Genomic DNA, 26,002 nt, shown 5'->3' with positions numbered 1-26,002 from the left:
CTAATCCGCATGAATCTCTTAATCAGGGCAAGTTCCTGGTGAATCCTCCACCAAAGCGACCCTTAAGCAATAACAGTTTCCCCCTACAGTGCAAAGAAAACTTCGTCGAGATACGAAATCGACACGTTTGGCTACCCCTCACTCATCCCCCCCAAAAACATATGATCCTGTATGAGACCCGTGCATTTCTGATTGTCTCAAATCAAAACACAATAAACACAAAAAGCAATACTTACAATAACATATAGCAATAATATACAAGAATTCAAACGTTCAATCTGAAAAGTGGTTTTATGAATACTTAAAAACTTTAGTTGGTTCTAAACAAAGTTAATTTAAAACTCAAATGCCTTTAAATCAACTTTAAAGTAAAAAATAGACGTCAATTTACAAAAACTAAAGGAGGCATGTATTTTTCAAAATCTAAAGATTTAAAAAAAAATCAAAATCTAATTTGCCATTTTTCAACGCAAATTCCCCAAAAATATATTTTTAGAATTCTAGGAAGATGACAAAAATCTAGAAGCCAGACGCCCCCCTCCAATTGACGTCACCGAGTACCCATGGTTATCATTTTTTAATCTTAGCGTGCCAATTTTTAGCTGAGTGAAACACTCTACTCGAACTTATGCATTAGAATCATTAAGCACTCGGACACTAAAGAGATGCTCGCATTTGGATGCGAAGATAGTACAAAAAAGTGTTGTTTAATTATCTAATACCAATAAAACAATGCTGCATGAGACGAATATGTGATTAGATACAAATCTAAAAATATAACAAAAATGCTATAAATTATTCTTACCGATAGAGGTACGTTCACATGATCAGTCACAGTGGCATTATCAATTGGCCCATAATTTTTTGGAGATGGTGGTATTGGGGGTCGAAAAGAAACTGGTGGTGTTGGGCATGATAATCCAGCATTCGTGACTGTGGCATCAATGGGATCAGCTCCTCCAAAAACGCATTTATATTTGGCACCAGCTGGCAACTCGGGTAAAGTGCGTATTGTTAGTTGAACCTGAAATAATTAAAATTAAATATAGGGGTTTAGTTAGCGACATCATTCCTCAGAAACCTTCAGTGAAGGGGAGTCAAATCCTCTTTCAAAACTTTAAACGAAGGATTTCCCACTTTCTACCACTTGGTGCACATCTCACAGAGTTACATGCGCCAGACAGTTCCACCACGCGTGGCAAATTTCCGCCACACGTGTCAAGTCCCACAACGTTTATCACGCTTTCACTACCACGCCCGCGCCGCCTGGTAAATATAGTTTGTAAAAGTGGGCAACCCCACAGCTTTCAATTACTCTAAATGTTGCAGAAAAAGATTGGGGAGAGAATATTTTTACCAATAACACTCTAAACGTATCCTGACAAGACAGTAGATATCTAGAATAAAATTTTATATAGGCACGTAAGTAAGTACACAACAAACTAATATAGCAAGGGGGAGGTTGAAAAACACACCAAAACAAATAAGACTCAAGAAGGACTGTGCAATATTTAAAACGCAGCACAATGCTATGTCATCTACTAAGCTGTAATATCCTCAAGGGCCCCACTCTTCAAAATTACTTTGAAAAGGTGTTTGCATTCACGATTCTGGTTAAGAAAACTAATGAAAGGTCCGCACCACTATACAGCCACCTATGCAGGATTTTCTTTCCAGAGACTGGACTAAGAAAGGAGCTTATGGCGGAGCCGAATTTTTTTTCAGGAAAATTGTCTAAGAGCAGTTTTAGGAACTCGTTCATATGACCATAAATTCAAACAATCAGCTGTATGAAAACCATGGTTTTTAATCCTGCTTTCAAGGGCTATAAAGGAAGAAAGATAAGATAGAACACATTTTACAGATGAAATATGATAGGCAGCAAACATTTTACTTTCCGAGTAGCCCATCTTAGGGAAATAGAAAAGCAGGACGTTTGAGAACGTGGCGATAAATTACAGGAAAGGATTTAAAAGAAACTTGAACTTCATGGGAGGAGGGAAAGCATGAAGATCTGAATTGATTGGAGCAAAGATGGCACGTGCACAGCTATGTAGGCTTAAGGCTCTTTGATGCTGTAACCAGTTGTCAATGGTTGCCGTTATTGTAGTAAGAATAAGAACTCTAGTCCTCCTTACGCATTCTAGGTAAATACCTTCCAGAGGAAAAGGCAGAAAAATATGGTTTCCAAAGAGAGTGTCGACTCGAGGAAGTTAACTGTTCGGAATAAAATAGAAAAAAAAGAAACAAATATTCGTCAAAATCCTGGAAAACAAACAGCAGAAATCAATTAAACATTTCTTTGGATATGTATTCTGAACTCATCCCTCTGAAAGCTAAAGGGAATACGAAGAGATTGGTTGAAGGCTCTTCGAGGTATAATTGAGGGGGTAGGCTACAGGGGATGCTTAATTCGTCACCGACTCCGTCATATCAACTAGGAATGAAGTGTATCTGTAAGAAACCGATCCTTAATATATGTGAAAACAAAAAGAAATACAAAAATCATTATCCGTGTTTAATTTAGCTTAGCTATATATAGATTGATCTATGATAGATACCACAAACTGAAGTTTGCTCAGGGAAGATAAAACTTGCAATTTTCCGCAATTTGTATCTTTCGTGACATATGGAAGCAAAAACACGGACGAATAATTATGCAGCAATTCAAAAATGATTGCTAATTAAAAGATACTTAATTTCCTATTTACATCACCTTTAACCTTTAATATCACTCCGAATCAGATGATCAAATGAAGACGATCACCAATAATCCATCATCGTCATAATACAAATCACCAATTTAATAATAATTATCTCATGAAACTTTCTCATTAATTACAAGGTTGCCACCCTGGATCGAATTTCAGACTAATGATGGGATTTGGGTGGTTTGTCTTTTTCGCATTTTTGGTTATCAATTATAGGGTACAACCTTTTTTGGGTTCAGAATTTACTATTTCATTTGAAAGGTGCAACAACATTTGCATAAATTTTCGAGTAAATTTTGAATTAATTGAATTAGCCAAGCTATAAAACAGTACATAATAAAATATCGGATATAGATGAGATAATGAAAAATGACCTAAAATTTTAAAGAATTCTTTAAGGGTGAGCCAAAGTATTAACTTGAAAAAGGAGCTGATGGAGGAGGAGTGTTTACCAGTGGGAAGAGGAGTTTTTACTATCAGCTTCAGGCTGATTAACACTGGGACAAGCCGGTCATACTAGCAGCAGACCAGAGTAAAACACTTCAAATACAGAAAATAGAAAACATGCATTTTATTTTTATTCTTTGGCTATTTTTTTATCATTCTTTTATACTTATTTTTTTTAGCCTACATTAAAAAAGAAGATAAACAAAAATACGATATTTCTGACACTAAACTCTCCTTTTTGGAAATTCGAGACCATCGTAGAAGATTAACACGTTCTTTTCTCATCATTCCTCCTACATGATGATTTGATTTCAATGAGAAGGAAAGGTGACGGACTTGTTAAGTTTGCTAACATTATTGCACAATGATTTGAACTTCATTTGTACCAGAATAATATTTTCAACGCCCCTCCCTCCCCCGAAAAATCATAATTCTACAATTCTATCCATAACTTTTTTATTATTTAAAAGTTAATCCTAAAATCCACCTTTTTGCTATTTTGAAAACTCTGGCCGCCCCTCTCTTGTCCCATGAAAAGTGAACTTCATCTAAAGTGAATTTTTGGACACATCTCTGATGTTTGTCGTTAAAAATGGAGAGTTCTTAGGACTTGACTAAGCCCTGGTTGACCAAACAAAATTGAAGCTAATTTACGTTAGATAATTCAAACTGGTACATAATAACCGATATTAAAGTCACTCATTATTGACACTAAAGTCACTAATACATCTCCTCTATTATTTTTCTGATTGACCCACTCGTATACAATACCAATCATTTTTTCAGCATTTTATATTTGAAATACATACTTCATTATAGCTTTCAATTCATCTATCTTTCAAGTCCCTTCTGGCGTACAATCAAATATTTACAGGCAATATTCTAGATATTTACTCAAAGAAAGGTTAGAATTGCCGATATGGAAGTCCTTTTCAAGACGATCTAAACTCTCACTGAAAATCGTTTCCAAGTTCCAGCTCCCACCAGAAAAAGAAAATCAGTCAAAGATATCAACCCAGGTCAAGGTGCAGTAGCTGGATCCCTCAGAGATTTCGTTAAAAACTTCTATTCACTGACAAATATATGGAACATCTTGCCACGAAGTGTCAAGGGTCAATTTTTAACTGACACATGCTGTCTCAGGTATGTGCACCAGAGTTATTTTTTATGGTAGAAGGGGGGAAGGGGACACGAAAAAAGTAAATTACATGTCAATTATATTTATCACTGTGGTGGTTTTCATTCTTAAATGTATTTAAACATTGAATAGCTCACTAGCTCATTGAATTAGAGACCCTCAACAAAAATAACTGACAGTTCTTTCCAGTCAAATTATTCACATTTTCTGGATATTCAATTAACGAGTTAGTTAATTATGAATTTTATCATCTAACACACTTGCAGAATTATAAAACTTATTTTTGAGTAAACTTTCTGAATTTGGTACCCAACAATACTTTTCAAGTTCAAAAATACTATCGTTGTTTTAAAAGTTTTTCAGTGCATGATTGTGTTTTTCAATTTATGGACTCTACTCTCCAATGAAGGGGAACTGCCGGGAGGAATTCCCTGCGGTGGCGTAATTTTCTTGGGGAGGGGAGATTTCCAGGTGAATAATGATCCACGGGGTATTTTCCGGGGAAATTCCTCAAATACTTTTAAATTTGAAAATGCGATCGTTATCAACTCGCGGGGGGGTATACAAGGGAAGGGGGATTTCCGAGGGATTTTTCTGCAAGGGAATTTTCTGGGGGGTTTCCTTGAATTCCCTTCTTTTAGGACTGTATCAACGCGCGACGGGTAAGCTAGTTTGCCATACTTCTTATGTTCATACCCAACATTTCCTTGCATTTTTTCCAATTCTGAAAATCAGTTGTTCTCTCAACGTTCACACATATGTGAACCTATACTTACAGAAATATTTTAATCCTTGCGTATTATGAAAAGTTTAAGGGGATAAAAAATAACGTTATTCAGGAACTAAATCTACATAGTTTCTATGGCATATTTGTGAATTCATAATAACTATCAATTAGTTCAACTGTTGATTTTGACACTCGTAGTACTAACCCTCAACCTTAGGCTGTCATTAGTAACGCCAGATGCAACTAAAACAAATAGAAATTGTCAGAGAAATTGTCAGTGACAAATTTCCTGAGAATATTCATCGCTGATCTTAGAAACAGGAATGCCAACGTCGATATTCTGAATGTCGCTTTCAAATTGATATATTATAAAGCACTACACGAACAAAGTGATTCCTCTAAAACATTGACACCATGCATGTTTCTTATTTCTCCCTTTTTTTTACATGTTCTCAACCCAATCGTGGTGGTCAATGACCAGAACAGAGCAATCCCCGTTAATATTGACTATAATTCTAAAAACGAAATTAATAAACAAAATAAATGTCACAGTTAATTGATCATAACCCGAGGATTTGATAGCAAAACTAAGCGATTTGATTGCTATCATTGGTAATTTTGAAATGGCTTATCGGCTTAGAATTAAACAGAAATTTCAGGCCCGAGTAGGGCCACAATGCTATCGAGTGAACCTAAACAAAGATAGTCAATCGACTTAGACCATAATTAAATAATAAAAACAAGTTTTTTTAATTGAAAGTAAGGGAAACATTAAAACTTAAAACGAACAGAAATTACTCTGTATATGAAAGGGACTTTTCCTCCTCAACGTTCCGCTCTTTACACTAAAGTTTGACTCTTTCTCTTAACTCTACTTTTTAAAACAGTAAGAAACTTTAGCGTAAAGAGCGGGGCGTTGAGGAGGAAAAGCCTCTTTCATACACGGAGTAATTTCTGTTCGTTTTAAGTTTTAATGGTGCTCCTTACTTTCATTTAAAAAAAATGTTTTTTTAATTTAATTTCTGGACGTTTTTGAATTAATGCATTTTTGATTACAATTAATCCGAAGATTTTGAGAAAAAAGGAGCGAGGGAGGAGGCCTAGTTGCCCTCCAATTTTTTGATTACTTAAAAAGGCAACTAGAACTTATACTTTTTTACGAACGTTTTCATTGGTAAAAAAACAGGCTATACGTAACTTACGAATTAAATTTCGTAACGAACTTCTATATTCGTATGTTTTTATTGCGTATATGACGGGGTTCACCCCTCGTTGATACCTCGCTCTTTACACTAAAGCTTAAATTGTGTCCCAATTGCTTAAGAATGACCTCTGAATCACGAAGGCCGTAGAATAAATAGTTGAAATTACTAAAAATACTTTAGCGTAAAGAGTAAGGTATTACGATAAGGTAAACCCCTCATATACGTAATAATTTTTGTTCATTTGATGTTTTATTGCTGCTCCTTATTTTCAGTAGAAAAAACTTTTCATATTTATTTTTTCATTGTTTTTTTCAAATAATGCAGGAAAATCCTGCGCCCCCTTCATTGAAATTCCCTTCCCCCATGAGAAGTTCCTCCAAGGAAATATCCTCCCACGTAACCCCACCCCTCAACTCTCCCCCCTAAAAAAATCTCCCTGAAAACGTCTGTACACTTCCCAGTAACCATTAATATATGTAAACACAGGTCAAAGTTTGTAACTTGCAGCCCCTCCCACGGGGACTGCGGGGGGTAAGCCGTTCCCAAAGATATAGTTATTAGGTTTTCGATTATAGTGAATAAAATGGCTATCTTAGAATTTTGATCCGGTGACTTTGGGGGGAAAATGAGCATGGGAGGGGGCCTAGGTGCCCTCCAATATTTTTGGTCACTTAAAAAGGGCACTAAAACTTTTAATTTCCGTTAGAATGAGCCCTCACCCCTGGAAAAAAAAAACAAAAAAAAACAAAGACGCATCCGTGATCTGTCTTCGGGCAAAAAAATGCGAAATTCCACATTTTTGTAGATAGGAGCTTGAAACTTCTACAATAAGGTTCTCTGATACGCAGAATCTGATGGTGTGATTTTCGTTAAGATTGTATGACTTTTAGGGGGTGTTTTCCCCTATTTTCTAAAATGAGGCAAATTTTCTCAGGCTCGTAACTCTTGATAGGTAAGATTAATCTTGATGAAAGTTATATATTTAAAATCAGCAATAAAATGCGATTTTTTATATAACTATTGGTATCAAAATTCCATTTTTTAGAGTTTCGGTTACTATTGAGTCTGGTCGCTCCTTACTACAGTTCGTTACCACGAACTGTTTGATAAATGAGCGATTTGATTGAAGCACTAATTCAAGCCACATTTGATCTGATCAAATTACTGATATGTAAAACATCATAGTCACATCTACATCACAAGGACATCCTTTTTATGCAAGATTTTCAAAGATAAAATCACATAGACTTAAAGTTACCTATAAAATAGTACTAACGTGCTAAGTTGCATAATTAAAAAAATTGAAACAAATTCGAAATTTCGTATATTTCCTGAGAAGGTTTGTCATGGTGGCAGCAAAGATCCTGTTTATAAGAGTGACCGTATCAAATCAGGGAGGTAACATTGGTGAACAATAAACCATCAAATTTAAAATATCTGATAACCCTGAGGATTGAGGCTTCATCTCTCAATAAAAAAAAAAAAATAATAATTGGAATACAGTTCTGCAGCAATAGTTCACATGATGTCTTTTTGGTATTCCAGAACCCCCTTCCGCCAAGAATCTTCATAAATGTAATTTTCTCCAGAGGTGATGGCATAGAGCCAATAGTAATAGAACATAGAGGAGCTTCATGCAACCAACCGTTTCTTTAATTCTAGTACCCTTTTAAAGTATCAACAAATTTTTAAGTTACACTGTCGCCACTTGGTATTTTCCACCAAAGATTACCAATTAAATGTAGAATATGTTCGAAAAAATAACACTGCTTTTTTCTTTGGCCCAAACTTGGCTAAAATGTCAAACAGGCCTCAAAGTAATGATACAGACACCAGCGAAAACTGAAAAACTAATAAATTTAAAACTGAACAAACTGATTAACTTGATGTGACAAGAAAAGAGGTTAATCCATGAAAAAAAAAATATTTTCTCACACATGACATAACTACAAAACACGTATTTAACGCAATTATTCATATTCAAGGAGGAGGGAACCAATCCTCTGCTCCAAAGAAAAGCTTAATTTTATTGTCATAGTCATGTCCAGCAAAAAAAAATATTTAATACTTTCTTAGATTCTTAAACAAGATTATTCGCTAATTATTTTTTTTTTCTTAATACGATTTTATCAATTACAAATTGATACTTTATCAATTTTAATATCCTAATATTAATTTATATAATATTATACAGTACCATAAATATAATATAACATATAATATAACAAAAATATAATAAATGTATATAGCAACGATATAATAAATATATAAACAGGAAAGAAGAAAATAGGGTGCCACTAGCTTCATTTTGACGAAAATGATTAACTTCTGTTCTTGGACAAAATAATAAAAAACTTTGAATTTCGTTGGTTTTGAGGTAAGCCTCATGAAAAAGGTGTTTAGTATCGTCAAGGCTACCACAAATTATTAAGCAAATACCAGAATTTATTTCCCGAAGTAATCGCGATTGTCAACTAAAAAGTAACGCTTAACACATTTTCTCCCATGAAGGGAAGCACTAGAACTAATTGAATTCATATCGTTATCGTCCCATAAATGTCACAGTTTCATAAATATTAGATAAAGCTCTAATAATGACTGATAAATTAAATAAAATGATTCATCTATTAATTGATTACTTATAAATATTTGACTTATTCACAAAGAAGAGAACTTGAAATACAAAGAAGATAAAATTCATGAGTTGATTAGAATCATAGAAAAGCTTGATGCAAAAAAAAAACTAGCCTAGGATGCATATATGAGTGACTAAAATGGCAAATCAATTGAATCGATATAACAATTGCAGGAAAAAAGTGAGAGAAAAAAGGCTAGTTACTAGTTTTGTTTACCCTCTACCCATTCTTGACTGAAATATTTTTATGATCTTTTTTTAGGATGGTTTGGATTCTGTTGGCTGAAGAAAAGTTAAATATATAATAGCTGTTATTTTTACTATTTGTCGACTGTGGGTTGGTGCGCTGGATTCGGGATCCCTTGTCTGAGAGGACACGGGTTCGAATCCCAGTGTACCCAATTTTTCAGTTTGGGACGGGGGTCAGTGGCGTGACTCTGTAAGCTTAGCCAGAGTCGACCCAGCTCTAAATGGGGACCTGGAGAAATCTGGGGAAGGTAAACAGGAAGGGTGCGCGAAAGCACAGGATGGCTGGCCCCCAAACCCCCATTGCACTTCCTGGCTGAAGGGCCAAGAAACGGAGATCAGCACCACCGGTACGGACTGTAAAGTCTAATGCCGTATCATTTACCTTTATTTGTCGACTCTATATAGGTACACTGGAAAAATTCAATTAAAGTCACTTCTCCAAATATTGTGAAATCTATAAGACCCCAATGTGCCGGTAACAAGTGCACTTATGCTTCTTATTAAAGTTGACCTACTCACAAACCGTGAGTGGATTGTTACTTCAAATGGAACAATGGCGCTTATGTATCTTGATGCCGTCACAATCAGGCTCTTTTCTGATAGCTATCCTTTGATCCTGAAAATCTTGGCCCTTCTCTATTATTTTGAAGTACCATCTAAATTTACAGAGTGTGTTAGAGAATTGAATATTGAAAAGAAACTTTATAGGTCTTTGCTGGAGAAATTCCACAGTAGGTTTACAAGCCTTGATCAGAACACGTATCAGAATGAGGTAGCATACCGTGATCTGCGCTTCAAGAAAATCTGCATTTCCCAGTGCTTATCTCTTAGTCGAGAGCAAAATAGTCAGTGATTGTGTTCTACTGCCAGCCAAATATGTAGCGGCAGATTAATGTGCCGTCAGAGTCTGTGCGAGACTGCCCCCAAAAGGCTCAATTAAGTTTGGGGGTCCATAAGGCGAAGTATGTCTTATAGGTCCAGGGCACATTTCTCCAGGTAGCAATTCTATCACAGCTTAGAAGGACTTAACAGGGAGTATGTAGTTCTAAGAAGGACGAACACTATCAAAGGCTCCCTGAAGGTCATTTGGGTCTTACCACACCAAGATACTGTTCGATGCCACATTCACGTATATCTCTCAAACTTCTAGGAACTCTAAGATAACAAAGTTATAACATTTTAGACCAAAAATTGTCTCTCTATGGGTAGAGATCAAGTGATCACATAAAAAATACTCCAGGAGTTTAAGAAATCGCTGATCTAAAATTTTAAGAAAGTGTCGAACACCCTGACAATACCGATACATTAATACCCTGACAATAACAACTTTCAATACCCTGAATGCCTTCAGTGACAATTAATATTTTAAAATATTTATCATTCAGCCTAATTATTTATGTGTGAAGGGGAGGGGGATTTACATCTATACAAATAGACGTATACAAGTAAAAGAAAAAAAACTATTCATCAACACAGAGAGAAAAATAAGCACAATGATAAAAAACTATACTTAATGTCTTAATTATAATTAAAGTCTATAATTAAAGAAATACTTAATGAGACCTACGTAGAATCTTTGATGGTTTATGACCCTTTCAGTTTTAAATAGCAAAAACTAAGTCGGGGTTCTTTTTTCCTCTTGTCTAAATATTTCATTATCTTGATATTAGCTATTTCATTTTATAAAAGCCTAACCGAAGCTGATGATGTTCAGCCATTCGATTTATAATCTTGCTCAATATTCTTGGCAAAACATTGAAATAACATATTCGATAACTTTTTTTTTACTATTTATTTCACCAAAACAATAAAACAGAGTAAAAAGGTCCCCACGCAATCGGCTGTGATAATTGAAAGTACGACATAGATCTATGCCATTTTGGTCAAAAATGAGTTATGTATGTGCCATAGGTAAACTAAGCACGAGGAATTGAATGGTGTAGTCCTATCTTGTACTGTTACGAATATACAAATAGACATAAGCCTCAAGTGACGTACGTGGATTATCTTATGGAGCTGTAACATGAGGACCTGGCATTTGTCTCCAGTTTTTTTTGTCAAGGAAAAAGGGGATATACACCATAAAATGGAGTAATTTGAAATTCGCTCAGAATACTTGAATTTAATTTATATCACTGAAAAGAGCATAAAAAGTAGGCTTAATTTATGTTCCCTTTCAGAGGGTATAGCCTCATCCTTCAGAGCGACAACAACGGACAAACTTTTTTGCGTTTTTTGGCTCTTCTGAAAATACAAAAATGGAAGAGAAAAGGAAAAACGTTTCCTGGATTATTAATGACGATTCAGGGATTAAAGATACCTGGTAGTAAGCTCTTTTGGAACTCTTCCAATCAACGATATTGCTTGAAACTTGAAACCATGGAAGTATTTTTGATCGGCAATATTCTTTTATACAGCTAGAAAAATATTTGGAAAGCGACATATACAGAAGTTTACTTACCAACGCATGTTGATTGATTGATATTCTATCGGGGAGAATTTGCTCAAAATCGATACATTGTTGACCAGCTCCAAAGGCAAGCCACCGGGGAGATCCCGTAGTCGCTTTTTGACAAGCTCCACGAATTGTACATCTGCAAAATATATTATTATTAATCAACAAGAACATGTACGAAAATGGAAGAACGCCCGTACTAGTTAATTCTGTCGCAAATTCTACACCCATATAGTTAGCAGGAACTAATGTCGAAGGAACTGGCCTTCAAAATATTAACGATATTAACCCTCCTTCAAGCTTTAAACTACCAAGGAGTCAAGTGAATAATTTATATATATATATATATATATATATATATATATATATATATATATATATATATATATATATATATATATATATATATATATATATGTGTGTGTGTGTGTGTGTGTGTGTGTGTGTTTATTAAACTGAAGTAAATTTAATACACTTACATTTTAGCAACAAAAGGAATACTTTATAAAATGAATATTTTAAAATTCAGCACTGCATACCCAGCAAGCATAACTGAGCCTATGATAAATGCAATATAAAATTAAAGCTGCAACTGAGTAGTCAGAGGTGCCAGCGCAGATTGCAGTATCCCTGTTCAAAATTATCCCCAAAATGTGCTAGACACATCAAGAGAAAATGAACTACATCCATCCCAGCCCACATGACGGGCAAACAAAGTAGGACTCCGTACTATTCTACTTATTGAATTGAGTTTTATCAAGAAGTTGAACAGAATTTACACGTGTACCTCTTGCCCTAACGAGTTTCATTCACCAGATTACAAGGACTAAGGCTTATTTCTGATCGGACACAAATAGGATCGGGAAGGAGGATATACCAAAAGAATCCCCCCCAAAACAGGTGAATTATATAGAACAGGATTTTTATGGGAAAATTGCAAGGATAAAACAATTCCAAAGGGGGGTGGAATAAGGGCCAAATTTGCCTTCCTCCATAAGCCCCTAAATTATAATATTCAGGTTTTCTCAGACAACAGGTTTCCCATTACTTTTTGAAAGCTAAATTTACTGCTGCTGAATATTAAATTCTTTTCTAGTATTATAAATAATAAATATAAAAATTTGAATGGCAAATCTCTTTTAAAGATAAAAGTAACGAAATATTTCGTTTAACTTTAACGGCAGGCTCTTTGTCGTGATTTTTTTTTTAAGTACAGTATAGAGCATTTACCAAGCCGGGGTAGCCTCCTTTGTCTCTCGCCTGCTCTTAGTCGTCATGTTTTGTGTTTTTTTCGCTCTTTTTATTGAATTTATTTCTTTCTATCGATTATAAAATACATTTTGATAATAGATATCATTCGGTTCAACCTTAGCTCTCCATTGGTTCTATCCGAACATTTTTATTTGTTGATTTTGTGTGTTTAATAAAAATTGACAATATTAAATCTTTGTCTTAAAATTATCAGCCATATTCACAAAATCCACGAAAATAATATTTAACTTTGATCTAGGAATACAGATTTAATAGTTTTTTTTATATGAAAGGCTACTATGTTATTTTTCACAAAAAATTTATAATTTTCCACATAATAGTATTAAGAAAAAATCCCAAACATTCCCCTTTTCAAGTCCTGTAATATTTTTGTAGAGAGGTAACCAAAACTACTTGTCGCATTGCTGAATTCCTATTTTTACCCATATTTTACCAAGTATTTAACTCCGGGAAATAAATGCACCTCCCTTAAACACAACTGTCTGCCATTCACATAAGGAGGGGGTGGCCAGCCCAAAATGTGAGTAAACTAAAAGAAAGAAAGGACTTGCCACCTCCTGACTTTCCCACCCGGTGCTTAGGAAACGAAACATCTGTGACAAATCGACAATTTTCCAGGTTATTTTTCCAGGATGTTTATCCAGCGGTTTCGGAGCTTAAGAATTGTCTCCAAAATAAACAAAAAACCGACTCCAATGGAACGTGTCTTCCAACACTAAATTGGATCTCATGTTTCAGCTTCTAATATAGGCTACATAATTAAGAGAAATAATACAATTAAACAAAACTATGAGACCCCTGGGGACTTCATTTCACGAGAATTAGGAAAAAGAGCTTATGTTGCGAGTATTACCCTAATTTCAGTGATGTAAATAGCCATTTTACATAAACTTCGTTGCGATTTCAGGCCCATTCACAATGAGATTTTACAAATTAAGGGATTTAGCGAGTAGTAATTTGAGCCAAACATATTTTTCGTAGAATTTTTCTGATTATCTGTAAAATTCAATGAAAAATTGTCATTGGCTCAAATTGGTACTAGTTAAATCCCAAAACCACGATCGCAAGGGCTGCACGAATTGAACCGACCGACGATAGTAAAATCCTGGAAGAGGGGTTTTCCGATCGAAATTGCGGGCTAGTGCTAGTGCTTCACTCCTTTGAATGGAGTGATTAGAGGGTAAAAAAAAGGTCTTTGCCTTTTTACATGGTGGCGAGATTAAAAGTCAAAATAGTTATTCTAATGAGAAAGATTGATAATAGGAAGCCATGTTTCTGGAGGCAAACTCCCTGAAATACCATGAGTATAATATTAAAAAAAAATTGAAACAAAGAACTAACTTTTCTTCAAATAAAGTTAGAGCGAGATCAGAGCTCATAATAAATATAAATTATCCTGCAAATACATATACATATACGTATATTTAAAAGCCAGTGACCATAGACACAAAAAAATTCAATAAAACCAAACAATAGCACTCAAAGCTTTGAAATTATAACTTCCATGCCTCTAAAAAATTCTTTATAAAACTTTCTACCGCAATAATTAGCTCCCAAGAGTAGGTCTCCAAGACACATGGGAGCCGTGGTCCCCCCATCCCGAATGCTATTCCTTAAATTTTCAAAAACTTTGGCAATTCCTCAGAAAATGAACCAGGTATCCCCATATTCCCCAGAAAGGGGACAAGCGCAGCTAACTTCCGGGCCATCTTCATCAAAACAATCCATAGTCCTACGCTGAAGTCCCACTCTTTAAGCTAAAGTTTTACTTTTCTCCCAAATGCTTCAAAAACGAAAATTAGGACACTGAAGAGCAATGTGATAAAATTAGATTTCTTTTCACAATACTGCGAAAAAAGAAGGTGTATTCACCACATTTGTCCTAAACAATAAACTTTTCGGTTCAATTGTTTTGAAAGGCAACCGGTAAATAGAACACTTACAATCACCAACTCGTTATGCTAGTTAGACTCTATAGACTAATGGTTCAAATTCAGCACAAGTTATATTTTACTACAAAGACTGAGGGTTGATGAAGGGTGGCAGTCCTCGTCACAAACTGTCACTAAGCAGGACGATTCTGCGGAGGAAGTTGATAGCCATAAATAAAGACAACGCCAAGTGCATTAGTTCCAGTATTACTATGAAAGATATTTTACGTATTTCAAGCATTATGGAATTGCTGCAATATTTCAGTGAATGCACTTAGTTAGGACTTCACCCAGTTCCTCGACTATGTTAGAAAATATCCAATTCACGCCAAAGACCAAAATATTCCTAATTCGCAATACATTTTTTCAAAGATTTTTTTACAGCTTAAGAACACATGCGTAGAGCACAGCACCTGGAGCCTAGATTCCTCATGGATCTCATCAATTATAAAAAAAATTCCACATTTCCAAATCCCTATTATGTAAACCCCCTACTTATTTTTAGTTCTGGCGAACTTGCTCCACCCCCTCTGAAACTCGAGGTTCCCGATCTCCGAAATAAATCCATATACACGGGCTTAGTATAATTTCTTCTTCTTTTTTTACATAATTTCAAGGATGAGGTTATTACCCCAAGATTTCCAGTAAATTGGAATTCCACTTGATAAAGGGGAAAATACACTTTATGACACAGACTGAAATTTAAAAGCCTCGGGAAATATTTCCAGAAGGAATTCCTATCAGAAAACAAATTTTTCAAATTTATGATTTTCTCAATCAATTTTGTGGATACAGATCTTACCTAACAACTGTTGATAATAAATCAAATTGAAATTGCGAAACTTGCATAGCTATCACAGATCTCATACATCCAAGAAACAAATTTGGATAAAATAACATGTCCTATTTAAAAGAGAGGCCAAAAATATAGACCTAACCAGATTTTCTGTTATGGTTACAACATCTAAGGAGAATAAACCAGATAAACTTATTTTCCTTAACAATTTAATATATTTCGAAAAATCATTTGAATATAAGTTCTGATTTTTTCTTTAACAGTATACATTTATATTCACTAATCTCTCCCTTATTTAACTATATTTTTGCTAATGACCAAGACATTGGCAAACATGAAGGGACTTACTCTGAGGGGATTGTTATTAGATACAGAATTCGGGAATAGTAAAAAAGTTGACAAATTAAATAAATATTACAAGAAATGCCGTAAAATATCACGATGTTTTGGGAGGGAAACTACACTGCCCTCACATACCCCTGCACGTGGGTGCCTTCATACCCCCCCACCAGCTAGTCCTGGTTACATCTCTAGTCATATTTACTCCTTCGCTAAAATTTTGCTTTAGAGAAAGACGACCTGAGGGCCATTAAACAAATAGATCTAAATAAAAAATGGTGAACTTGATTTATAGGTAAGCTCATTTTTTCGGTTTAACCAGGGGTAAGAGATATCCCCAAATTTCCAGACAATCGATATCTAAAAAAAGAATCAAAGTGTTTGTAAAAAAAAAGAATGATAATTATTCAAGAGTTTAACGTTTTTAGAAAATTTAACATTCAATAGAAACAAACATTACTGCTTTTGACCCCCCTCCCAATTTTTAAGCAGCTTTTGACCTGTATTCTAAAGAGTATTTTAGGCAATCTAAGTCCCGGCTAATCTTTAGGCTGTGATGTGCCAGTCCCAAGACATTAAGAATTAACAAATCTTAATTTACGACCAATGAATTTAAACACAACATTTAAGGGACATAAACAAATAACTTAAATTCCTCCAATGTATTTGACTCATTGAAAAGGATGCAATATCGTGGATCATAGAAAAATGAACAAACAAAAACAACAGAAATCGTTTCAGACGAAGGGTGGCCCACTTTCAAAAAAATTTTACTCGATTTCAGTTTTCCTTTATCAAATGGGGTTCAGAAGCCTATATATTTGTAGAGGGGAGGGATGTACAGCCATTAAACATTAGTTTTAGACCGTTTAAAACTTCTTCTTTTCAATAGATTAAATTAAAAAAAAACAAGTTTTTTGAAATGAAAGTAAGGAACGACATTAAAACTTAAAACGAACAGAAATTACTCCGTATATGAAAGGGGCTTTTCCTTCTCGACGCCCCGCTCTTTACGCTAAAGTTTTTTATTGTTTTAAAAAGTAGAGTTGCGAGAAAGAATCAAACTTTAGCGCAAGGAGCGGGGTGTCGAGGAGGAAAGGCTACCCTATGATCCTATGACTTTTAGGGGGTGTTTCCCCCTATTTTCCAAAATAAGGCAAATTTTCTCAGGCTCGTAACGTTTGATGAAAAAGACTAAATTTGATGAAACTCATATATTTAAAATCAGCATAAAAATCCGATTCTTTTGATATATCTTTTAGCATCGAAATTCTGTTTTTTAGAGTTTCGTTTACTATTGAGCCGGGTCGCTCCTTACGACAGTTCGTTACCACGAACTGTTTGATACTTTGTCACGAAAAACTTTAGAAAGGATCAAGGTCGTATCTAGGGGTACCAGGTTTAAAACCTTAGGCATCGGAAATATACGTTTGGATAAATATGCAATCAAGGTATTTCCCAATGGGCAGAAAAATATAGCCTACTAATCTAATTTCTTATCTAAATGATTAACTAGCAACATTAGAGCTGATCTTTGGGGTGGTCCACATTCTGGCCTTTGAGTGCAATAATCAATATATAGTACCCATGGTCTATACAGGTCCGTTTTCCCCCACAAAACGGCCTACGGATGACGGATGCAGCACAGACGTAAAATCAGTCCTGTGCTTAAGTTAAAGCCAGACAACATAAAATGGGATAAAGCACAAAACTATTTGCAAGCTGAGTCTTTTGTATGCTGCTTTTATGAACAAATCTCATTTACAGTAATCAGGATGGTTTTTATCACATTGGATGGGATTACACCTTAAAGCTGAAATTAATTTCTCAGTAAAATGAATTTTCCAAATTTTTGAAGTAAGCACTTCCCTGCATGTATTTTAACAGGTGAGTTGAAATAGTTCGACGGAGGCGTCCATCCGTCATAACGCAGGGAGGAATAACGGACGACGATCATCTTGAGGATAAGGATGAAACGCAGTAATGTGAACCGAAAGTTAGAAGTTCGATTATCAAAACAGACCGATTCACTAAAGAACGATTCGAGGGGCTACCCACTCTCCACCATCTGGCATGCACCTCGAAGTGTCACTTTTTGATTTGGAACACTACACCAGGCTGGACATACCTCCACCCCACTGAGGTTCCTAGTGCCTTGTGTGGGTCGCCTCCACCACATACCACCTGGTGTACACTATTTTTAAAACTCGACAGAGGCAAAGAGCAGTTAATCCCATTGAATCTTTGTTGTCAACAATCAGCGGCTAAGGCTTTAAAGAATAAAGCTTTAAATAGCACAAATTTATTTACCCGAGTTCAAAAAGGCCAACATTCCGGTATATCAAGTATTAGAATATGTATTTGTTTCTTACACAAAAAATGACTAAAAGGCTAATGAAGGCAAGTAGGGTCTTATCACAATAACATACTATTCGAAGCTGTATTTATGCATTATATCTAAAACTTTTTGTGAATAAAAAAAAGAAGTTATTAAGTTCTTGGATTTCTATGGGCAGTGCCATCTTAAAGTGGCCACATTCACTAACAAAAACGATTCAGCAAAAGTACTTCACAACTGCAAAGACACAGCGCTTTGAAATTAAAAATCAATTTCAAGCGGAAAAATATGATGTTAAAAATCAATAAGCAAACTTAAATTGTTACTCTAAGTTCCTAATAAGTTTCTACTCTCCAATGATTTCATTGTAACTGAATGCATACATATAACATATACACGACAACATCGAACACATTAATAAGCCGCTAGCAACCTCACAGCATGTTCTAGTCAGAACTGCCGAACGATCATTGCGCAAAAAGTTCAACTATATGTCGGAAAAGAATTTCCACTTCCGATAGCTTCCCTTTAGATGCCTAAATACAATGCCTTGAATTGAAGATCCCACATACTGACAATTACACATTTTAAGCTATTTATCAAACCTCGTTGTTATTTGTGTAGGGAGGGATTAACCTTGACAGAAAAAGCGGGGAGAGGTTACCCGTCTAAGGAGTTTCTGATCTGAAAGAGTTTCTGGCAGTCTGATGTCTAATAATTATCTAAACAAAACTAAACTTGAAATGGCCTATAAAACAAAACAAATACAATCAAATAAAGAAGAAATAGAATGGCAGCATTGTAAATTCCAATGATTTCTTCCCTGTTGTTACAAAAATGATTATTTCCACGACAGAAGGTACTACCAGGTTATTTCTACTACAACTCACTGCAAAACCAAGTAAACCGAGGCCAACACTGCAACATTAGCACTATTAATGGTTCTAGGCATTTACCCCCCGAAAATTCCCCCACCCAGCGGAAAATACCATGGAAAATATACACCGAAAAGAAATTATTCCCAAAAATACACCGGCAACTGAAAATCCCCCCCCTGCAGAAAACTTCGCTGCAAAAATGTCCGTATGTTTCCCAATAACAATACTATTTGTAAGCAATGGACAAATTACAAAACTTAAACGCCGACCAATCTATTAATATCGGTGAATTAGAAATGTATCCTACATTGTCAATGAAATTTTGTAAGGATCATGTGTATTTATTCAATTGAAGACAAGACATCATGGAATGGGTCAGTCCGTTTGGGTGTGTACGTCCGTGTGTATGTGTGCCGTCCGAAAATAATCTCCCCATCGCCAAGATATGGTACATTAGGACAGTTTGAAATTGAGAAGCAGTGATCGGTTTCTGGACATATAATATTGAAACATACACCAGGTATCAGCACAACTCATTCCGTGCACTCAAGACAGAGTGTTTTAGCCGTAAGTCTAGATTGTTTTTCACCTTACCGTAACGGGAAGAATATTTTTCATTGACTAGGAAATGGAAACCCTGAGGCATTAGAAAACATTTTGGAAAAAGAAAATCATTTGAAAAATAAATTAGAACACTGTTAATTGAGTTAGTTATCTTTCACACAGTTTTGGTAACTACGCCCTGTTTTGGCTAATGATTGGGGGACTGCGTTGAAACTTCGCTCTGCCGACTGTGTTTCTAGTTGATTATACACTATTTTAGGCGTTTGACAAACAACAATATTGAATAACCATCCTTCCGGGGTCAGTCTTCCACGTGAATTATTTCATGTTCAATGTCAATCTTGTTCCATATATGTCATCTCCACGAGATACAACAATTTGACAGATTGAGACCCTAAGAATTACCCGCCTTTGTTTTTCAGTCCCTGAAATTATCAAGTTGGCCAAGTTGAGATAAACCAGACCATCCAGATGTTCTCTTGCAAGGGTTTTGTTTCCTTTTTTTGGGGTTTGGCTATCATATTTCGGCAAAGGTGTGAGAAAAATATGATAATATGATATTTGATAAGGGTACTAGAATTGTCGGTATCTTTGATTACAAGAATGATAATGTCTACAAAGAAGAGGGGCAATACACTTTTTTGACGATTTCGAAATAAAGGACTATTGGGTTATCGTTGTCAAAAAAAAAGTTACCAGGAACACAATAATATATAATTTATTTGTTATTATACAAGATCTTTCTTTTCGGTTAACCATCTGGGGCTAAACGAAAAGCAGGTCGTCCCCTAATAGGCTGAGAGGTCATAAATAAGGATTTAAGGGCAATTGAAACTTCTTGGGAGGGTGTATAGAGGGAGGCTTTGAAACATCCGATACATTTTGTCCGACCTTTGAGACATCCCGTAGGGACATTTTTTCACAATACATCTTTGTCTAACAAATTGATGAATTTGTTTTTCTAGGTGAAGGGGGCCCGGATACAGGTAACGAAATTGCCGTCAAAATATTCTATGGAAAGGGCAGTAATGCTGCTCAAAAGGTCCAAAGACGTCAACAAGCGTACATCTTTTTTCTAGTTTATTTCATGTGATTTCAGATATCAGTGTGTAAAAAAAAAAAAAAAAAAAAAAAAAATGTTGACAGTATTGACATAATTTGGGGAAATGATAGTCTTTGCAGTTTTAACTAAAGTTGATTAAAAATGAGACAATATTATTTAATTTTTAAAATATCCGCTATACTGTTTGAAATATTAGCTGAGTAAAATACGTCTCGAGTTTTATAAAGTGTATAAAAAAAAGATCATACCCCTTGTCTTCAACGTATCCACTTCACACCCAAAATGGGAATGAAATAGACAAATGCCTACAGCATGCTCCTTGTCCACAAGCTCAAAACACTGTCATTAGCACACAAAAAGGCGAAAAAAATCCAGGTAGGCCTACCTTAACACTCACAAATTTATGTAAGCTTATTTCGGAGAGGGGAAGGAGCACAAATAAAAAAACAACAACACAGAAATGTCAATTATACAACAAAATCAGGAAATAGCAGAGCATATGAACAAAATCTTCAAATTTTGGAAGGTTTGAGATTCGGACTATATTTACGTGTCTCTCTGAATATAGCCCTCCCTCAAATCCCGTCCCTGCCTTCGCATCTGAAGAGATTGAAATATCAATTTGATTGTACATGCAAAAGTCCAGATCCTGAGGGAAGGCACACAAAAGAGTTTCAAATACAGTGCAATAGTTTCATAAATATATAACTGCGGCCACAAACATTGCAATTTTCTATAGCTTATCTTCTAAATCTTATGTAACCAGATGTGCCCTGAGATAGTTATTGCAGGAGGTTACCCCTATTTGGAAACATTTTCTAATATATCGTGATGAAGGGCTCCAGATTGCCCCAGCCCTAAAGATCATGTCTACTTTACGTCTGTCCCCTCCCCCTAAGTAAATGCATATGTAATTCCCTTCTATTAAACAACGACAACCCATTTTAAATCATTAATATCAGCAGTGTTGAGCGGTCATTGGCAACACTAAACGGAAAAATCATTAATTTTCAGGTGGAATAAAAGAATCTGCCGAAAATTTTACGACTAGCCATACTGACAAAATTCTTGATACACGTCCCATCTGATCAATGAATAGAATCATACTTTTATCAATGGGTGTATGTTCGTTTGATTAATGATATCCTTGTCACTGACGACAATGATCACACCTTTTGACATCTTAATTAATTATTTTTAGTCAATTATGCTTAAAATATTAATGACCTTTAAACTAGATCACAACCAAATTAGTGAAATATAAGGATTTCAGTTAGTCTATTGAGAAGAAAACACATCATGCGTGACTAATTGCTTTTACAGCAGTAACACGGCTCCAACATGTTTACACAAACTACTAGTATCTATTTATTTATAGAACACATAAAAATAATTTTTCCAGAGTTAACCCCCCCCCCTCTCAAGTTAAAATCCTGGGTACCGAATAGCGTATAGAAGAGCCTATTTCAGGGGGATAATTTCAGTTACATAAATATTATCTTGTTGGCAGTTGTAGCTGAATGACATTAGAAATGCAGTGATAGCTCTGATCTTACTCCCCAACTCAGTAAAGAGCGAATAAGAGAAAATAAAGAGCCGAGTAACCTCGGCCCATATTAACCAAAAATTATAAACTTCCCGTGGGAAATCCCCTCCCACAGAAAAATCCTTCAGATAATTTCAACCCCATTGAAAATTTCCCCAGAACATCCCCAAATGTGAGATTGAGTCGGCAGAGACAAAGTAAGACAAATAAAAATAATTTATTACAAAAATCCTGCCAAATTCCCCCACTGTAATATTTTCACTGAAAACTTTACACCGAAAACTTCCTTCCCCATGCAAAATCCCTTCAAGCAGAAAGTCCCACCCCCAGAAAATGTCTGTATACCTCCCGATAACAATTACTACACGTAAACAATCGACAAATTTCGTAACTTACAGCCCTATCTTTCAGTGCGGTGGGGGGGGGTCATGTTATCCTTAATGGCATAATTATTGGATTTTTCAAATAAGCTAAACAAAATAGTTATCTCAAAATTTTGATCAGACGACTTTGGGGGGAAAAGGGCGCGGGAAGGGGTCTTGTTGCCCACCCAAACTTTTGATCACTTGAAAGGGACACTAGAACTTTTTATTTTCGATCAAATAACCTCTCCCAATCTTCTAGAATCACAGGTTCCGTACGATCACCCCTGGAAAAAAATAAATAAATAAACACACATCCGTGATTTTTTTTTTTTTTTTATAAAAATCCATATTTCACATTTTTGCAGATATTAGCTTGTCTATTGTTATCAATACTCTGTTTTTTAGAATTTCGGTTACTATTGAGCCGCGTCACTTTCTAGCCTACTTACAGTTCGTTACCACGAACTGCTTGATCAATTCGAACTAGTATCTGAGCCGGTTGTGCGATTATTAAATAAAATAACAAATTACAAAAAGAAGAATTCCCGGAAGATTCATTAGTATTCAATTTTTAAGGCTATGGTTGTACGTCTATGATTGTAATTTATTTTCTTTTTAATGATCAGCGGTCTGTAGCTCGGTTAAAGGCAGCGCAATAGTGCTGCCTAATAAAAGAACAACTATTTTTTTGGACCAGACCATTTCACTTGAAAGTGGCCTTAGAAAATTCGGAGGGAGATCATTCGAATGGAAATTTTAAAGTTCTATTGCCCTGTTGAAGAGTTGAAAGTAATCGAACAGCAAAAATGCCCCCTCCAGTGCCATTTTAGCTAATCCCCTTAACCCAAAAAGAAATTCGATCAAAATTTTGTGATAGCCATTTTGTCCGAAATATCTATAACGGTCCATAAATATGTCCCGTGGAAATTAAAAGTCACTATGTGCATACAGGCTGTCAAAAGACCAAACCTGGAAAATCTCAGAAACTGCTAATGGTATCAAATTGAAACTTTCAGGGAATGTTGAACTAAGTCAAACGACAATATATTCATTCATGTTGTCAAAAAGGCATACCTGCAATATCTCAGAAACGGCTAAGCATTAAGTAATACTTACAAGGCATTTGGAACCAAATTAAAAGATACTATGATCATCCAGACTTTCAAAAGGGCGCATCTGCAGAATCTCTGGTACGGCCAAGGCTATGAATTAACAGTTTAAGCGGCCCAGCTGAGACTATAAGGGATTATTTTACGGAGAAGTCAAAACATTTTAATTTTTTTACTTGGGAGGGGGCAAAAGCAGCTTATCAAGAACACTTATTTTCGACGATCAATGTGGTTAATTTTATTGTTATTGGGAAATATCCTTTTTATTTTTATCTGCATAGAATTTGAGGCCATGAACACACCTTAATTTAAGTTCTAGAACCATGGGAGCCTCAACCAGAACTAAATATTGTTGCATTGGTTCTTGACGTCCATTTTTTTTCCTCTTTTTTTTAAACAAGAAACCAGAATTAAGAACAAAAAAGGATTCAGATCTTCTAGAGCCATTGATAGTGCACAAGGCGTCTCATCAACGTCTCACTCATTAGGTATTTTGATATGGACAAGTAGTAATACAATTATTTAAACAAACAAGCACATAAAACAAAATATAATACAATGGGATTCTAATAATAAAATTAATTCATTTGGACGAATCGAATCAAGAAATTTTTCAAAGAAAAGTAAAGAGCTATATTAAACCAAAGACAACAGAGGCATCAACAGAAATTAAGGGGAATGGCACCAACTGACGTCACTGAAAGACGAGCAGAAATAAAATCCAATAATAGTTCAAACTTATAACTTACAGAAAGCACTATCGATAAAAAAAATAGAACCCAAAACGAACAGAGAGCCCTATAAAGGTCAAAACGTCATTTGCACTTCACAGAAAACCAAGAAATATATATTAAACACTTTTCCTTTTATAACGTAATACATCCAAAATCACCGAGACTTCGAGGAACAAACATCATAAACAGCCAGTCTACTTTCGTTATTTTTTTTTTCAGTAATATTAGCTTTTACGGTGATTTTCTTTCTTTTTCTTATTTTTGTTGTTGATGTTTTGACACACACACACAAAAACATGTTCAAAATAAACATAATTTTCAATGGAATACAAGTGTCATTCAAGTCATTTAGGGGTTTTGAGAGGGAGGGAAGAGGGCAAGTAGCATGACTCTTATTAGTAAACCTTGATTAGTCTTGAGACATAAATTGTTTGTTGCGTTTCCGTTGATGCTTTGGCAAATGAAAACCATACTCCTCGAAAAAAAAATCAGTAAATTCTTTTCCGGCCTTTGGAAGGTTTAGGGGACGATAGCCCTACTCCTGTTTGTGGTAATTTATGTTAGTCTTAAGTTTGATTCGATTATTCATTTTAATTTCTGCTCGTTTTTGGTCTCATTTATTCGGAAAATCGAAACATTTTTCCAACATGCGAATCGTAAAACGGAGAAGAAAAGTTCCTGTGAAGTTTGCTAAATTTCCAGTAGCTTCCCAGAAAAAAAGAACTCAATACTAAAAACTTTATACTAATAGTATAAACAAGAAACCGAACGAAACTCTCTTAGCTTCCAAAGTAAACTTTTGAGGAATCCTGGAATACCGGATTCAAGTCAAGTCTAGTCTTGACTTGTCTGACTAGTAAAAACGTAACAAAAATGGATATAAAGACATTTTTTATGGTTTTTATAGTTTTTTTTGTGAAACCCCCCTCAAAAATCCTTGTGTAAAACACACCCCCCCCCCCAAAAAAAAAATCGTAGATACGGCCCTGATAATATACTGATATATATATATATATATATATATATATATATATATATATATATATATATATATATATATATATATATATATATATATATATATGTTATTTTACACAAGAAAACACGGCATATAACTTCATCACTTCACATACAGAAAGGGTAAGACCACTTCAGTTCTGGAACGACATTTTTCTTGTACAGAAACTTGTGTCAAAAAATAGTAGACAGACTGCCCGATATGGAGCTACACTCCCATATATTTTACCAGGTGGATTCAATTCAAAGTGCCTAATGTTGTCTTGATTTCACTAGTAGGCTTATTTATATACTAAAGTAATAACAAGCAGTTCCACTCTTAACTTGCGATATATAGATACTGTTTGGAAAATTCATGAGGATTAGTCATTATTTGCAAAGGGCATACTTGCACAGATAAGGTTGGTTCGAGCAATTCTACCCTTGAATAAAAGAGGCCCAGATAATATATTTAATAGCATTGTACTTTCCCTGCCCCTTGTA

At 35.1% G+C, this 26,002-nt stretch overlaps 1 protein-coding gene across 1 annotated transcript in view; it reads right to left on the bottom strand.

Annotated features, from left to right (window-relative positions):
• The window catches only part of LOC136039374 (plexin-B-like), a gene marked incomplete in the record, with an annotated part of 235,955 nt that overhangs the window by 103,207 nt on the left and 106,746 nt on the right, over nucleotides 1-26,002 (bottom strand). The window contains 2 exon segments of the mRNA XM_065723049.1: nucleotides 806-1,024; nucleotides 11,574-11,706. Of these exon segments, the coding sequence (XP_065579121.1) occupies nucleotides 806-1,024; nucleotides 11,574-11,706 (352 nt within the window).

Source organism: Artemia franciscana, chromosome 19 (genome assembly GCF_032884065.1).
Source record: "Artemia franciscana chromosome 19, ASM3288406v1, whole genome shotgun sequence".
Taxonomy (NCBI): Eukaryota; Metazoa; Arthropoda; class Branchiopoda; order Anostraca; family Artemiidae; genus Artemia; species Artemia franciscana.
This window is presented reverse-complemented; position numbering and strand designations above follow the sequence as displayed.